General features: G+C 41.4%; 1 protein-coding gene across 1 annotated transcript in view; it reads left to right on the forward strand.

Annotated features, from left to right (window-relative positions):
* The window catches only part of CIRSR (corepressor of RBPJ and splicing regulator), a 43579-nt gene that overhangs the window by 7812 nt on the left and 18653 nt on the right, over nucleotides 1–17114 (forward strand). The window contains exons 4-7 of the mRNA XM_075000934.1: nucleotides 187–200; nucleotides 301–356; nucleotides 792–840; nucleotides 998–1115. Coding sequence (XP_074857035.1) covers nucleotides 187–200; nucleotides 301–356; nucleotides 792–840; nucleotides 998–1115 — 237 coding nt within the window. The remainder of the gene's footprint in view (nucleotides 1–186; nucleotides 201–300; nucleotides 357–791; nucleotides 841–997; nucleotides 1116–17114) is intronic.

Below are 17114 nucleotides of genomic sequence, written 5' to 3' on the forward strand. Positions count from 1 at the left end.
CAACAAGCTTCTGTTCAGAAATTTATTCTATCCCAGCTTCCACTTGCAAGCAGAGCTGCAGCAGGACCTCTAGTTGCAATATTATAAACCATTAAAATATTCTCTCTCCAATGTATATATCCTCAAAAGGCTATGCCTGTAATTAATGTCTTGCCTTTTCTTCCCCTTCTTTTCTGCTCTTCGAAGAAGAAACCAAAGAGGTAATTCAACACTACATTCTTAAGTTTCTTTACAATTATTTAATATAACTTCCCGACTTGATATGAGATTTTCAACATTCTTGTATTATATGTTTTGCAGCAAGAAGGGGAGACTGAATACAAATTTGAATGGCAAAAAGTAGCCCCACGAGAAAAGTAAGAACTGTCTATTTATCTAGATAAAATCCATTCTTTTAGAGGGCTAGTTTCTGTGTTGTGCGTTATGTTTTCCTTTTACATTCTAGGCAGGTTGTTTCTCTTATTCAGTCATAATCTCATGGCTGGTTAGTCAAGGTTTTAAAACTAGAACACACACATGCCTCAGCTTATTCTTTTTGCTTTTATCTGGGCTCATATTTGAAAAAACACATCTTTTAGTACTGACATTTAAGTAGCCCTTGAAGTTATTTGAAATTCATCCCACTTTTGTATATTGTTGGAGAAGTTTTGATTTTGGAATAAATACAGAACCTGTACATCTGCTGAGATGTTACCTAATAATTTTGTACATGATAGTTTGAAAAACTTTTCCTGTTATTTGACTGTGTAAATTTTGAGACTTTTTTTTTTTTTTTTTTTTGCACAAAACAGATATGCGAAGGATGACATGAACATCAGAGATCAGCCGTTTGGTATCCAGGCAAGTTGTATGTACCTTTGTGAGAGTCTTGGGTGTATTTCAGATATTTGTCTTACTACACAATATTAGGATGTTAAAGCATCTGCTTAGACATAAAAACATAGGAGATATGAAGCTGTGTTCTCAGTTCAATTTTCTGTGCTGTTTTTTTCATCAGGTGCGGAATGTAAGGTGTATTAAATGCCACAAATGGGGTCATGTAAACACTGACCGAGAATGTCCTTTGTTTGGTCTTTCTGGAATTAATGCAAGCTCAGTTTCCAACGAAGGATCAGGTAGGCAGCAGAAATGTATTTAAAATGTTTTGTAATTGTCTGTCTCCTAAAGGACTGCCCATAACCATTTCTTAGATCTAAATGTTGAATAAGCATCATGTTTCAAATGGTAGATGAAATAGGAAACAAGAGTGCTTAATTTTAAGTGTTGTACCTATCCAAAGATCCACTTATCCAGCTAGTAACACGTGAAAAGAAAATCCTCTCCCTAATATTGTCCTGGTGACATTTTTTTGTCTTTTTATATAGGCATACAGTAAGCCCTCGAGTTACGGGGGGGTTGCATTCCAGCAACCCCCACATGTAATTCGATTTTTTGCTCAAGTCAAGGGGAGACAGCAACCAGGCTGCTTCTTGGTTCCCAGCTCCCCTGGGCTTGTAGGAGCCAGAAGTGATCAGTTTCCTGGCTCCCAGAGTGGCAGGAAGCTGGGAACCATGGGACAGTCTGGTTCTAGTCTCTCTCTGGCTTGTGGGACCAGGAAACTGACCAGCTCATGGCTGATCAGCTTTGTGGTCCTGCAAGGGGTAAGGAGCTGGGAACCAACCAGCAGCCTCATCTGGGGCTGCCACTGCAGACTGGTCTGGGAGCCCAGCTAGCTTCCAGCTGTGGGGCTGCAGGTCTCCCTGCCCAGCCAGGGACCCAAACAGCTGGCTCTGCTGCCCAGGTGCTGCCGAACTGGCTTCCAGCTGCAGGGCTGCAAGTCTCCCTGTCTCCTGGCCAGGGACCCTGTGGCTGGCTCTGCTGGCTTCCAGCCACGGGGCTGTGGGTCTCCCCACCCCACAGCCGGGGACTCTGTGGCTGGCTGTGGTGGTCTCCAGCTACAGGGTGCGGCTCTCCCTGCCCCCTACAGCACTCACATCCCCACACAACCTCTCTCATGTATCATAGAATCATAGAACAATAGAGCTGGAAGAGACCTAAAGAAGCCATCAAGTCCAGCCCCCTGCTCCAAGCAGCACCAAACCCATCAGATCAGCACCGCCAGGGCTTTGTCGAGGCGAGACTTAAACACCTCCAGGGATGGAGACTCCACTGCTTCCTTGGGTAGACCATTCCAAATGCTTCACCACCCTCCTAGTGAAAAAGTTTTTCCTAATGTTCAACCTGGACCTTTCCAACTGCAACTTGAGACCATTATTCCGTGTTCTGCCATCCGTGACCACTGTGAACAGCCTCTTTGCAGCCTCCCTTCAGTAAGTTGAAGGCTATTATCCAGTCTCTTCTCAGTCTTCTCTTCTGCAGACTAAACAGTCCCAATTCACTCAACCTTTCTTCAGAAGTCGTATGCTCCAGCCCCCTGATTATTTTGGTCACCCTCCAGTAGACCCTCTCCAGCGTATCCACATCCTTCCTATAATTGGGGGCCCAGAACTGGACACAGTACTCCAGATGCGGCCTCACCAAAGCCGAATAAAGAGAAGTAATCACTTCTCTGGATCTACCGGCAGCGCTCCTCTTGATGCACCCTAATATGCCATTAGCTTTCTTGGCTACAATGACATACTGTTGACTCATGTCCAGCTTCTCATCCACTACAACTCCCAGGTTCTTTTCTGCAAAACCACTACCAAGCCAGTCAGATCCCAGCCTGTAACAATGCTTGGGATTCTTCCGGCCAAAGTGCAGGACTCTGCACTTGTCCTTATTGAACCTCATCAGATTTCTTGCAGCTCAGTCTTCCAATTTGTCTAAGTCACTCTGGACCCTGTCCCTACCCTCCAGCATATCTGCCTCTTCCCCCTAGCTTAGTGTCATCTGCAAACTTGCTGAGGGTGCAGTCCAACCCCTCATCCAGGTCATTGATGAATACGTTGAACAGAACAGGACCCAGAACTGAACCTTGGGGCACTCCACTAGAAACCGACTGCCATCCCAACATTGAGCCGTTCATCACTACCCGCTGGGCCCGACCTTCTAGCCAGCTTTCTATTCATCTTACTGTACATTTATCCAATCCACATTCCTTTAACTTGCTGACAAGAATATTGTGGGAGACCATATCAAAAGCTTTGCTAAAGTCCAGATAAATCACATCCATTGATTTTCCCCGATCCACAGAGCCACTTATCTCATCGTAGAAACTAATCAGATTGGTCAGGCATGACTTGCCCTTCATGAATCCATGCTGACTATTCCTGATCACTCTCCCCTCCTCCAAGTGCCTCAAATGACTTCCTTGAGTAGCCCCTCTATGATTTTTCCAGGGTCTCATGTAAACACAAGATATGCATGTTTCAAATGCACGTATCTCCAGGGTTTACTGTATAGTGGTGATTCAGCCTTGTGAGGTCTACTATAGTCCTGAGTGGAAAAAAGATGCCTCAGTATTGGTAAACTAATCAAATAAATCGACCATCAAAATTAATGTAACCCCAATTTAGACTCAAGACCATGGGGACATGAGGAGTAGGGGATGCCAGTTTGTACTTGACAGACATAGTTTGCCTTAATTTCTTACATCTCTGGAGTGCCTAAATAAATTAATAGACACCTAAATAAGGCTTAGTTTTTTTAAATGTCACATTTTCCCCTCTGTGATGTTCTTACTACTACAGGAGCAGTGATTTTGCTCTGTTATCTCTCTTGTTGACTAGAAACACACATTGGCAACGTCTACGCTAAGAGAAATCTTCGAAATCTCCATGAATATTCAGCGCCTCCTTAGCACGCCACCGGCCGCAGCACTTCAAAAACGAGCCCCACCTGGACGAGCCACGCAGGAGAGAAAAGCTGCAATTTTGAAGTGCCGTGTACGGTGGCATCCTAATGAGGCGCTGAATATGCATTTTAGTGCCTCATTAGTATTTTTCGGAATGGCCATTAGCGTGGTTATTTCGAAGATTTCTCTTAGTGTAGACACGGCCATTTTGTTTTTAGATCATACCATCCTTTGGTCAGAATTTTAATACATACCACGCTATATTTACTTTGAATGCTTAAAGAGGAATTCAATTTTTAGTCTTCAGTAATTTGACCCAAGATTAGGGTACTTTCATAGTCATAATGAAGTATCTAAGGCTATGTCTATATTAGAGAGTTTGTTGAAAAAACTGGCATTTTGTCGACAAAACCCTTGAAGCATCCACGTTCCCAGAGCATTCTCTGTACAGTAAATCAACAGAATGTGGCACTTCTGTCCACAGTGTTCTGCCGCTCCCCCCTAAGGCAGAATGTCTCTGTCAACAGAAAGCCAGTCTGGATGTTCAGGTGCCTTGTGTTGACATACAGGGCTTCTGGGACACCAGGCAGCCCTCTCCGATGTACTTCCAGTTGGCCTTTCATTTGAGAGAGTGGCCGGGTAATCGGACCACTCTCTGTCAACACAGCGGATCACCCTTTTGATCCACTTTGCAGTCTGGCCGCAATCTGTTGACAGAAGTTTTGTCAGAAGATATCTTCTGACAGAAACTTATGTTGACAGATGGCTCTACTGTAGACGTAGCCTAAGAGTGATTCTGGTTGCACTGAAGAAGGGTGTTGTAAAACATTAAGGAGGAGTCATGCTGTGGCACATTCCACTCCAGGCTATAGAGAATCTTAAAAGTCTGAGAATGAAATGTATTCTCAGTTAATTTCTTCAGGGATGCCATTACTGTTGGCCCACTGGTTATCTTTCTAAGTAGAGAGGCCAAGGATAGAAGCTGACCTCTGCGGCTTTCATGTAATAACTATTAATTCTGTTTGTATAGTCAGCCTATTGATGATCTGTCTTATCTAAAGGGACTAATTCAAATGGTGTTCCTTTATTGTAGAGAAATGCCTTAAAGTTTTACTTCAAGAAATGGTATCTTTCATGTTGCTTTGCTTTTAAGTATTGTCCAAAGATTGTGCCATTTAATGGCAACGATATAGTTGCAGATGAGATGGCAGTCTTTCTGAGCCGGTGTATTCCATAGTGTATAATGTTGCCAGATAGTTTTCTCACCCTGGTTTATAGCTAATTGTGTTGCTGCTTCTTCTCATTCATAATTGCGCTAAGCCAACTTCTCAATGTCTGTTGAAAACCTAATTAGTCATCAACCCTAAGTAAAGTCTAAATGTGCCAGGCCTTTTCCTGGTCAGGTACCTGTCCATAGGGCATCTTCCCCGGCATCTGCTGAGAGCACAGTGAAAGGGATTTAGTGCATCTAACATACTTTCTGTTTGAACATAAGAACTGTAAATTCCACAATTTGCAGTGTTAGACTGAGCATCTCCAAGCATAATCCCTTCCTGGAAGTTTCAGCTTCAGACCCTAGAAGAAAATGCGTGTTCCTGAGCAATTCTTGATGCCTTTTTAAAATAGGGGAGAGGGTAGGGGCGTGTCTGGTCAGGGTGGATGAAAATCTAGGGTGCATATTTAAAATTGGCTTGAATGTGTAATCTCTTAAATATCAGACACATTGGTATTTTAATTTTGGGGTTTTTTTAAGGAGATTAAATGTAAAACACTGTAGTGGTGATTTTTAGATGCTCTCAGTGGTGATCTAATTCTGTTCCCATTGATTTAATAAGGCAGGGTTAAGCCTTCTTGGGGTGGATTTTTTGAAAATTCCCTCTATCAGTGCAACTTGTAGTGTGGAAAGGAGAATCGCAGAAATTATGAAATTCATCTATTCCCATAGCAGCCATAGCTCAGCCACATTGCACAGGCACCGGTGTATTAAAGCTAATGTTGCTTCCAAATAAAAGAGGATAGTACAAGCCAAATACTAAACTCAGGGCACAGCCAAGTGAGGATATGGGAGAGAGTAGCTGCCTTCTACAGCAGCAGAGCCACTACTTTAGAGCTACTACGACAGCCTCACAGCTGCAGTAGTCGTTGCTGCTGAACCTCCCTAAGGAGAAGGCGAGTTTCATTCACAGATCTGTGCAGTTGCTTATTTAGCATTCTTCAAACACTTGTTCATGCCCATTCCAGTGAAGGGGTGTGCTCGCCCCAGACAATTTTGCTAGTGCTCCCTGGAATCACACTGTCATAGTGATGGTATAAGGGCCCTGCTGCTGAGCTGCTGACTTCTCAGTTACTTCGTATTGCCCAGCCCATGACAGTTACTGGAATTTCAGCTCGTCCTTGTGTTTTCCTACAAGTGCATCTCTCAGTGGATTTCATTTCTATTTCTGCATGTAGTTATTTGTAGTGGCTAAGTTTCGGTTAGCAGATGTTGCTTAGCAAGATTAGTCCTTCCATCGCACCATGGTTTGCCTTTTTTCCAGAGTATAAAGTTGTGCCTGTTAGTGACCCCATTCCAGCTGCCTCAATTGTCTGAGAAAAGCCCATGTGCAGAAGCATTGCAGGACTCAAGATTCAAGTTCTTCCTCAAGGAGGTAGCACTTTGTGCCACCTTGGGGCTGAGCCCTGCTGACTTGTCACTGGGTGCTTCAGCCTCAGTAAGAAATGCTCCAGCATTTCTGAGCGATTGAGTGCAGTTCTGTTCTCCAGTAACAAGGAAGAACTCTCGTGTTTCCCAGGACTCCTGTCACCAACAGTTATCCACAGTGTCCAAGAAGACGTCACCTGTATGGACTCTCAGTGCACTTCCTGAGAAGGAAGGGGATGAAAACTGCCTGCAGGCAATCCCCAACCCCAAGGTCTGTTGGATACAGGTGCTGGGCATAGTGTGACCTGTTAGGCCACTCAGACACCAGTAGTGTGGATAGTACCATTGACTCTGGTCCCTGGAAGGTGCCACTGAGTCTAATACCTTTGGACTCTCCACCAGCAGAGAACCATCATAGTCCAACTACTCTGGCATTATCATCCATACCATCTGCATTTCAGGCAGTGAGGGATTCGTCACTCCTGGTGCTGCCATCTCCAACCATTTGAAAGCTATTTGCAGTGGCACTGGAAACAAGAGCCATGCAGCACCAATACCCTAGGTGTCATCAAAAGGGAACCCCCCTATGATGATACAGCTTCAGTCTCCTCCCTCCTGGCACCATTCACCAGAACAGGTCAGCACTGCTCCACCCTGGTAGCCAAGAAGCAACTTACCAGACCCAGACTCAGGTGGAGGGTTGTGTGCCTCATGCTGGATCCAACACTACTCCTGGACCACAACACAACACCTCTGGAATTCTGACACCACTCCCTAAATGGGTGAGGCTGAAGGGCCTGGAGCAGCCCTTTGCCCACCGCAGGTTGCTCCAGCCCTGCAGGGATGCTGAAGGCAGGAATGCTCCAGCTGGGCTGGAGCAGCCATGGTCCCTGGCATGCCAGGCTGGAGGGCGCTCCACCAAGCCAGAGCAGCCCCTGTCTGCAGCGGGGGGGCCGCACAAGCCCATCTGGGCTGGAGCAGCCATCCCAGCTGCCCATCCCACCCGTTTAATCAGTTAGCTGACTAAATTCAGCATTTAACTAATTAAACAGGATTTTACATCCCTAGTTGACATGAGCCAAAACATTCCACTGGTGGCCTGGCCCCCTGTGCAGTGGCAGATGCCACACCTGTGGTTGCTTTGAAACCTCCTGGACTTTCACTAGTTCAGGAATCACTATCAAGCAGGTCCTACTCTTTTTTAAAATCAGTGTCTAGTGCTCCCCTACCATCTTCCTTAGAATAGGAGTCTAAAATAGGTGTTTGTAGCTGGAAAAGGGGATTCTGTGTTGCCTACTGTCCAGCTGAGTTACCAGCCACCAAGCTTGTTGATGCCGTTTCTTTTAGATTAAATAATGAAAAAATCATTGAGGCAAACAGAGCGAATATGAGAGTGACTCTATTGCCTGGTAGTTATAACACTCACATGGGAGGCAGGAGAGTCCCAATTTAAGTCCCATCTCCACCAGCTGGAGCGGTGCTAGGTCAGGTAAATGTAGATAGGAAATGCACCTCCTAGCTCAAATGTAGATGTACTTTGGATTCTTGGGAAGACAAGGAGTGCCCTACCTTCGTCTCTACAGACTCCCTACATTTACATAGACACTAAAATTGTCTTATCTATAGGAGTGTTAGCCTGTTTATAGCCTGCTCAGGAGAAGGGTTGAAACATACTACATCCACATGATTAGCAACCATCTTTAACTGTGTTGATGTGCGTAGAATCAATCATGTTATAAACTATTCCTAAAATCTTAGAAGTTATGTAGGCCGTATCTGCACAGCATTCCCTTTTCGGAGAAGGAATGGAAATGAGGGAGATCAAAAATGCAAATGAAATGCTGATTTACAAATCTTGTGCTACATTTGCATAATCTCACACTATCTTGCTTCCAAAAGGGACTTTTCTGAAAGCAAAAGCAGCCATGTATAAGGGGTTCCTTTGGGAAAAAAAAATCTCATTTTTGAAAGAACCCTTCTTACTCATTCGTTTCAGGAAGAAGGGTGATTTCAAAAATGGGGTTTTTTCCCCCAAAGGAACCCCATCTACATGGCTGTTTTGCTTTCGGAAAAGTCTCTTCCAGAAGTGCAGTAGTGCGAGATTATGGAAATGAAGTGCAAGATTTGTAAATCAGAGCTTCATTTGCACTTTCAATCTTCCTTATTCACATTCCTCCCCTTTTTGCATTCCTCTTCTGAAAGGGGAATGCTGTTTACATGCGACCATACAGCGTAAGAGCTCTCAAATAGAGGGCAGATGTTTCCTTTCTAGGCCTATTGCATTAAAATAGCAGCAATATGTCTCTAACAAGCTTCTACTGTATGGACGCAGAAAGGGTGCTTGCCTTTTAAGGGAAGTTTAGAACATTGCACTTGATGAACGGTTTGGCCTTATTGGGAAACAGTGAGTTCGACCAGACTGCCACATTAAGATGCCCTCTCCATTAATAGAGGACTGTCCATGTTTCAAATATCATGTTCTTTGAAATGTTAGTTCTTCATCTCCTAGATCTCACTGAAAGCCAAAATTATTTATTTACAATTTAAATACTGCAAAAGTTATCATTCAGACTGTGCTGCATGGATCTTATTGAACAGAGTGAAGCAAGGAGATGAGGAGAATTGTAAATTATCTACTTCATGAAGATCGGCATTCAAGCATTTCAGCTCTTTCTGATGTCTTTTTGACCCTTTTAGGATAGCCTGTTGCTAGAGTTTTCTTTTTAAAATCTTACTCACTTTGTTCTTTAAATATTTAAGAACGTGCTTAATTTTTAATTGTACTGGCTCTTGTTGGGGGGGTGTATATGTATATGCAAATGATCATTCCAGAGCAAATTTCGAGAATGTTGAGCATTCTGAAGAGTTGTGTCATAAATTTAGTTTGGGGGGTACTGTATGATGGAACGGACCACTCAAAAATCACTATGTTTTGTTCATTCCTGCTGAAGCATCTGGCAGCAGCCACTGTCAGAAGACAAGACACTGAGTTATATGACCGGTTGATCTGCCCCGTTATGGCCATTTTAACATTCTTATGCCTAAATAGGGTTAAGAGAATTTGGGGGGGGGGCAGGGAGTAGGGAGGTATTTTGTACAGTGTTAATGTTTAGAGAAAAAGTTGGTTCCTCTGCTGCAGTCCCAAAATAGATGACAGTAAATTTCTCATCTCATCCCCATTCCTCCACACAGACCTACCGGTGTCAGCTGCCCCTTCACAGTAAAACCCAAAAAAGCTTCCTTTTTAGGTTGAAACTATTTTTGGCCTCAAGAGAATTTTTGAATTACAAGTGAGTGAAAAGGAAAGTAAGTGTGTTGTCAAAATGCTTAAATTCAGATTCCTCATCTATGTAAAACTGGGACCCTATTTACCTAGCCCACAGTAGTGTTGTGAGGTTTAATTCAGTGTTTGAAAAACATTTTGTACATAAAGAAGACTATGTAGGTGTGAAATATTAAGCTGCAATTCAGCCACAACTATCTCTCTTTTTTAAAAAGCTAAAGTTGCTTTAATAGTTAACCAAAAAGCATTAGGGCCCTTGATTAGTATTGTGTTTAGGAGCTTGCATTGGAATTATTATTTGCATTGCGCTTTCAAACAGGATACCATATCTGCTCCAGGTACAGATCCCTATAGACTTGAGTGAGGATTCCACATGTGGAAATGCTGAAGGATTGGTCCTATACAGATTAAAGCACATCCACTGCTAGTCCGAGTCCTGTTTTGTGATTGGAGATTGCTGTGTCCTCCAGATCAAAAAATATAGGGTTGTGCTGCAGCAAATAGGAGAATGAAAACAACCCAGTACTGAGTTAGTTTTGATATATTTTTCTTGGCATATAGACGGTTACACTATTTCATTTGGTGATTCAAGCTTAAAAAATGTTTAAAAATTCACCTATTGAATAATATCTCACCAGTGAATAGAGATTATTTTTGCAATAAGGCAGTTTCAGTGGATGTGGTTATCATGGGATAATCACACCCCTGGGGTACTGCCTTATCTGTAATCTCCCAGGAGTGTAATTATTTCATGATAACTGCACCCCCTGGTGCTGCATTATTTCTATTATGAAATTCTTAGTTTGATATATAAAGTAACTTACTTTGATCACTGGAAACTGCAAGGTAGTGTTAGAATGCTCCAGCTGTGAGGTTTACAGAGACCAACTATAAGATTTACTACTCCTTTACAAAGTTAAATTAGGCAATCAAAATGCTTCTTCAGGCTAGGCTGGTTTAGAATGTTTTTTTACTGATACCATCATAAATTGTAAGGCTCATATGCAAGGTAAGGTAAAAAATTATATGTAATACTGTATATCAGTTATGATTACAAATTGGTATTCTGTGTGTATGTATATTTGTATTTAATAATTACATACAAAAAGTACAGATAGCTGCCAAAAGTTTGTTTGTTTTTATATAACCCTTATTTTTTTAATTAGGTACTAGCATCTGTCAATTATTTGTTCGTTTGATGCTTTATGGAATTCAAACAGCAGCTTTTAATTTCTGAATACATCAGTGGTCTGTTCACAATCCTGGAACTATTTCATAATGTTCTGATATCTGTTCATTTCAAAAAGTCATTTAAAGTAAGAAACACACAGACAGGTTTAAAATATGCAGTAAGTTCAGTAACAGAATTTACTTTTAGAGGAACAAAAGAGGTTATAATAAAACATCAAAGTTAGTTTCAAATTTGGATGATTCAAAGGCTGTGGTTATGACATGTAAAATAAATTAGCAATTAATTCCACTGGAGAAAATGAATGTCTTCACACAGTTGCAATGGTGTTATACTATTAAGTTTGGAATGAAAATTGTTAGAAGAATCACAACTGGCTCAATTTATTCTAAAAATACGGAAGCATCATTAGAGAAGTGAGCTGGTGCTCCAGAAAGCAGTGAGCAAAATGGTGCTTTTAATTTTTTTTCTTTTTTGTGAGCAGATAAAAATCTGTTTGTGTGCAATAGGAAAGCAGAATATAATTCTAAGTCTTCTATTTAATCTAGAGTAGTGTTTTATTTAGAAAAATATGTTTAATGTGACTACCATGAAAATTTGTATAAATAGTCATTTGTATTGAGGTACCATGAAAAAATGCATAGAAAATAAAACCCTTCTTAAAGGTGTGCAGCTGAGCACTTTGATTGTAAACGGTAGGATCCTAGCAAAATCTTCACTTTGCCTGGGCGCCAATCAGATTTTAGATTAATCCGAAATTCATGCGTCAGGATTCTCAATATTATGGTTTATGGGCATTAAATATAATTTGCTTTTATGAAAGCATAGATGAATTCACTGCTCATTGTTACATACAAGAACAGAACTTGAATTTGGCAGTAAGAGCACTTCTGCACCCATCAAAAAAGAAACACCTTGAATACCCTCCCAAGCATAGCCTCTAGCAAAAGCGTGGCTGTTGAGATTGGCCTCATGCTCTTCTCAAACCAACATGCAGGAGAACTGGGCTCCAGCACAGAGGTTGCCTCATTGAAAATACCCTGTCTTTAGCCTTCTCATATTTAAATCAAGGGCGTTGTTCACTCAAGTGCTTTAGCTGATATGAGCTGTCAAAATATTATGTAAGGAGTGGTAGTCACTCAGGTAACCAGGACGCAGACCATTGAGTTAACAGTCTCATTATCGTCATTACATTTTCTATCTTAAAAATGATCCACCACACTCGAGCTCAACAATTTGCCACTGCTTGGTTCTGTTAGATTCATTTGTCAGACCCTCTGATAATTGCCGTTACATTGATTGCACTTTGAAAACAGCCAAATATTGATCCTTACAACTTAAAACCATTGCTGTCCGTTGCACCCACATGCAGCTCTGAAGCCAGTGAGAAGCATGAGTGAGCAGCCGTGTTCCATGTTGAATTAAATCAGAACCTTTGTTGATAAGTAATCAGTTTTAGAGATGACATGCATGTGGATCATCTTGGCACAGTCCAAATCAGAATGGAAAAGCTTATTTTAGAAAGTAGGTGACAATTAGCACTTTTAGTCAGAGCTGTGACTTGGCCTTCTAAAAGCAGTCAGTGATTCAACAAGACCTCACCCACCCAGTTTGTGTGGCTTTATTATAAAAGGTGAGCAAAAATCTCCTCTTTCAAGAAGTCAACTCTGTTATCTCTTGGATGTTTCCCCCAGCCAATCACTCTCTTCTATTAATAGAACCTCATCTTGTACCTGGTCTTAGACATACATTGAGAAAATTGAGACACTGCCCTGTCCAGGTTTTATGTTAAAAAAAAGAAGAGGAACTGTGAGTAATCAGCAGATTGGTGGTGCTGCAGCCCAAACCTCCTTGCTACATGAGCAATATTATTAGCACACTTCAACAGGAAGCATAGCAGGCTAGAGCCTTTGGTACCCCTGTAAGAAAATGCTTGATGCAGAAGAGCAATTGTCCAATGTATCGTTCGAGTTTTCTCTAAGAGAATAGGGTTTTCAAAAGTGAGTTAAAAACTTCCATTCCGCTGACTTGGTCCTACCTGACCTGTGAACTTCTGAAAATCTCTGTCACGGGAGCAATGTTTTCCCAAAGTCTTCAGTACTTTGTAATTAATGTTGTTAAAGGCTGCTGACTATCTAATGAGTCCCCACAGACATTTCATCTTTGTCCGTTGCTGGGAGGAAAATCCTCAGACTTGCCGCCATAACTTCACCACATCTGGAACCAGTTAGAAAGGATTCCAGGGTATCAGAATACTCCAGATATTAACAAAGCTGTTTGACTAAAATCTTCACAGTAACCTTCCCTCAAAAAGGGAGTTTAGAGACAGGGCAATTATTATCAAGAGTATCTGAATCAAAAAACAGTTTGTTAAACAACAGCCTAATGTCTGCTTATTGTAGAAATTCTAGCATTCTTCTCTTTCCCAAAGAATTACTGAATAGCTTCCCCAATAATAGTATCATCCCATTTGGTTTAACCACCCATGAGAGACACTGACCCAAAGGGAGCCTATAAACTAAATTTCATGAAGCACTTCTAGGACCCCAAAGGATAAAACTAGTTCAAAGTCAAGGACAGAAAATATTGCTACTATTTTCACCCCCACTAGTTATGAACGTTACTCCATCAAAGGGCATATCTCATCACAACCTAATGAAACTTCTTTGTGAAGTATATTAGAAGATTTCTGAGTGGGAAATGCTCAACTGTATTAGCGGAGATAGCTCAGATTACTAGGTTGTCTGTGACTAGGAATGTTTCTTCTCAGTTCACTGTCCTTTTGGTGGAATGAAAAAGAGCCCTGCTTTTATCTCCATCACAGCCATGAGCTAAATTCAAAACTTCTGTCCTGTGGTCAAGCTCAGATTGTGATTTTCAACATAAGTGCTCAATTTTCTTCCTTTTCCGGTGATGCAAAGGGGGGGGGAACATCTGAGTTATTCTACAGTAGTAACTGAAAAAGTGTGTTCCAAGAAGCTGTTGATAGAATAGTCCATTGGCTTTACAGTGTACTTCCTCCAAGAATTTTAAAGTGTAGCCAATTTTTTTAGTCTCCGAGACAGAGTAATGAGAACAGATCGTCTACTCCAAATTGCGAGCTCTGCCCATCAGTCATAGGAAATGGTGTTCTGGTTCTTTAATCCAAACCCCAAGACAAAACTCAAAGGGTGGCCAAGTAGGTATAGTCAGTGGGAGCACAGTTGTTGATTCAGTGTAGAAGTGTTTGTTTACATAGTCACTGAGCTCACCCAGAATAGCAAAACTTTGTGAATTCTCATTTGACAATAGTATGATCAGCTTGTCCAGGTGACCTGCACAATTAAACGCTTCCCACTGCAATCCAATCCAGGGATGCTGGTACTTTGTTTGTGTTCTTGTGTATGGGAAGGAGTGGACTTAAACGAAATGAAGAATGAGAGAACTTGTAAGACAGACCTGCAGCAAGTGAAACATAAGAATGTTTTTAACCTTTGTTTAATAGAGGTCATCAGATTGATCCTGCGATACTGATCTCAGTTAAATACTAAGAGAAATGTGAGTGCTCTAAAATGTAATCAGATTGGCAACATGTTCAAGAAATCCTCGTATGGAACCTTATTTCAATCCGGTATAATTGGCTCTTGTATAACAGCTTCATAAAAATTTTGTTTACAACTGTATATTTTATGTAATTGTTGTATATATTACAGAAGTAAGCTGGTGACTGTATAGCTACAGTTGTACTTCAAGTAGAGGCTAAAATCCCTCATTTCACACTTTATTAAATTAGTTCAGTTTCCACATTTATTATTCTAACTTTTCCTAGGCCAACTGAATTGTCTCTATTATTTTAATATTCATCTGAGATGTTTACAGGGTGTGCTACGTATATCGCAGTTGCCCCAACCTTCACACATTCATTCGATAGCTCAGATGTTGGCCACATTGTATATTTTAATTTAAAATGTTATGGGAAATGAGAGAAATAACTCTAACCTGTTTGATCTGTACCAGGATAAGCTGATGGAACTCAAGCTCCACCAGCTATTTCAGTTCTTTGGCATTGTTAGCCTGCCTCCATGACTCACCAGACAGGTCGGCTGAGTAACTGAGGAAGTATGGTAAGGTAGGCTGCAGGGTTGCAGAGAGTGAAGCAGCACTGTCAGGGTTAGTGTAGCTGTGGAGCCCATCTCAGGACATGTTCACAAGCTGGCCTACTTAATAACTCTTTCTCACCCTGTACTTGTTCAGGTCTCCCTCTGATTTTATACAATAGCATTGTGGGGAGATGAGAAGTGGACCCTGACAGTCAATGGAGGGATAAAGAGTGTATGGAGAAAGGGGGCAATAGAGAACAGGGTTTTATGGGGGATAAGTTGGACTTGTGTCAAGGAATTGTTGGTAGCAGAGGTCATGGGAGGTCTCTCAGATACACCGCAGCAGACTTTGCTGGAAATAGTTTTTCCTTGCACAGTTATTCAGGCCATCAAAATAAGGATCTTGGGCTGGATCTTTGGCTGCATCCTTAAGTATGGAGGTCTTCTGTGTAAGTCTATAGTTAATTATGCATAAAGCTAAACAGTTCATCTAGTTTTCATCATAGAAGGAAAAAAGTCTGGTAGTATTCTGCAATGACCTGATTGCTCTGTGAGGCTCATAGCTTTTATGGACCTTTATAGAATTTTATAATTTTCTTTCTTCCATGGGTAACGTCAAAGGTTTTTGAGTAACTTTTCTCTGTTGAGATGTAGATTCCAGACAACAATCTGTTTGTCCAGTACAGTAATTGTTCAGGTGCTACAATTGCCTTGTTTCAAGAAGAATAAGAATTGGCAATGATGAAGTAGATCATTGTTTGATATTTTCAGTATTGTTTATTGATGAATACTGAGTCACTACTGAAAAGATGTCCAAGTGATCAGTTATTTTATAGGATTTTTATGTCTAACTTCCCATAAATTGGTGACACAGTACCAGCTCAGGATCTTTTCACCCAGCTTCCATGCCAACTTTCTCCTAAGTGGTCCCTGGTATCCCGTTTTTTGTACATAGCTTGTGGAGTTTCTGGTGTTAGTCTCTGGTATGAAAACGTCAAATATATCTAAAGTTGCAAATGAAACTTTTTTCCAAGTCAATCACAAAGGATAACCCAGTTGGATCAAGGTGCATGACTCTTGCTTGACTTGGCCAAAGACATTGTGGGAAGATGTTACAAAATGGAGTGAGCAGCACTCACCAATCATAAAAATCATGGGCAATCTGAAATACCTAGTTTTTCAGGTCAGGAGGATGCCTGAGAGAGGAGAGATACCTATCTATCTCATAGAACTGGAAGGGACATTGTCAGGTCAAGTCCATCCCCTGCACTCACAGCAGGACCAAGTGCCATCCCTCAGATCCCTAGCCCCCTCAAGAATTGAGCTGATAACCCTGGGTTTAGCAGGCCAGCACTCAAACTACTGAGCTATCCCTCCCCCCAAGAGTGACATTCGAGATCCTGTAAGGACAGCAAGTTTGAGAGGAAGTCAAAAAACCAACAAAGAGGCCACTCCAGCCTTTGATAAATCTTCTTGCACCCAAAGAAGATCTGCACTGTGCTCGCAAAACACTGCTGCCTGGCTCTTGAACTTCAGATTAAGCTCCTACTCTGCAAGTCCAGAAGTGAGTGAATGAGAGAGAGAATGTTTGGGCACAAGTTGACCTGTATAGTTCACATGAGAAGGTGTCTGGAAACAGCCTTTACAGTTACCTTATTTACCCATTATACTAAAGTCAATAATGTTTAAAAATGCTAACACTTGAGCTTGTCACCTGTAACTTCTGGTAGTTTCCTACTTTTTCCTATCAAGAGTGTGCTGTTAATATCTATATTATGTCCTCTCTAGGCAGGAGTAGGGAGAGAATGGCAGAAAGGTTAGACAGCGCACAGAAATTGAAAATGTAAGAAGCATTCTAATAGACTCTGAGATTATGTTTCAGGTGTAAGAGAATAATTTGCTTTCAGTATTATGCTGCTTAATCATTCAAATTATAAACCTAATAGATGTTGACTAAGTTTTCTAATTGAGATTTATAACCATACAGCTACCTGCTCACAGTCCAATATTTAGGCCAATTGTTGATTTGATAGTTTAATTGCTTTATTTTTTAAGTATTAGTGTAGCACTCAGGAACTCTAATCATGGACCAGGACTCCATTGCACTAGACACTGTATGAACACGTATCTTAGTTAATTTAAGTTTA

Source organism: Carettochelys insculpta, chromosome 8, assembly GCF_033958435.1.
Source record: "Carettochelys insculpta isolate YL-2023 chromosome 8, ASM3395843v1, whole genome shotgun sequence".
NCBI lineage: Eukaryota > Metazoa > Chordata > Testudines > Carettochelyidae > Carettochelys > Carettochelys insculpta.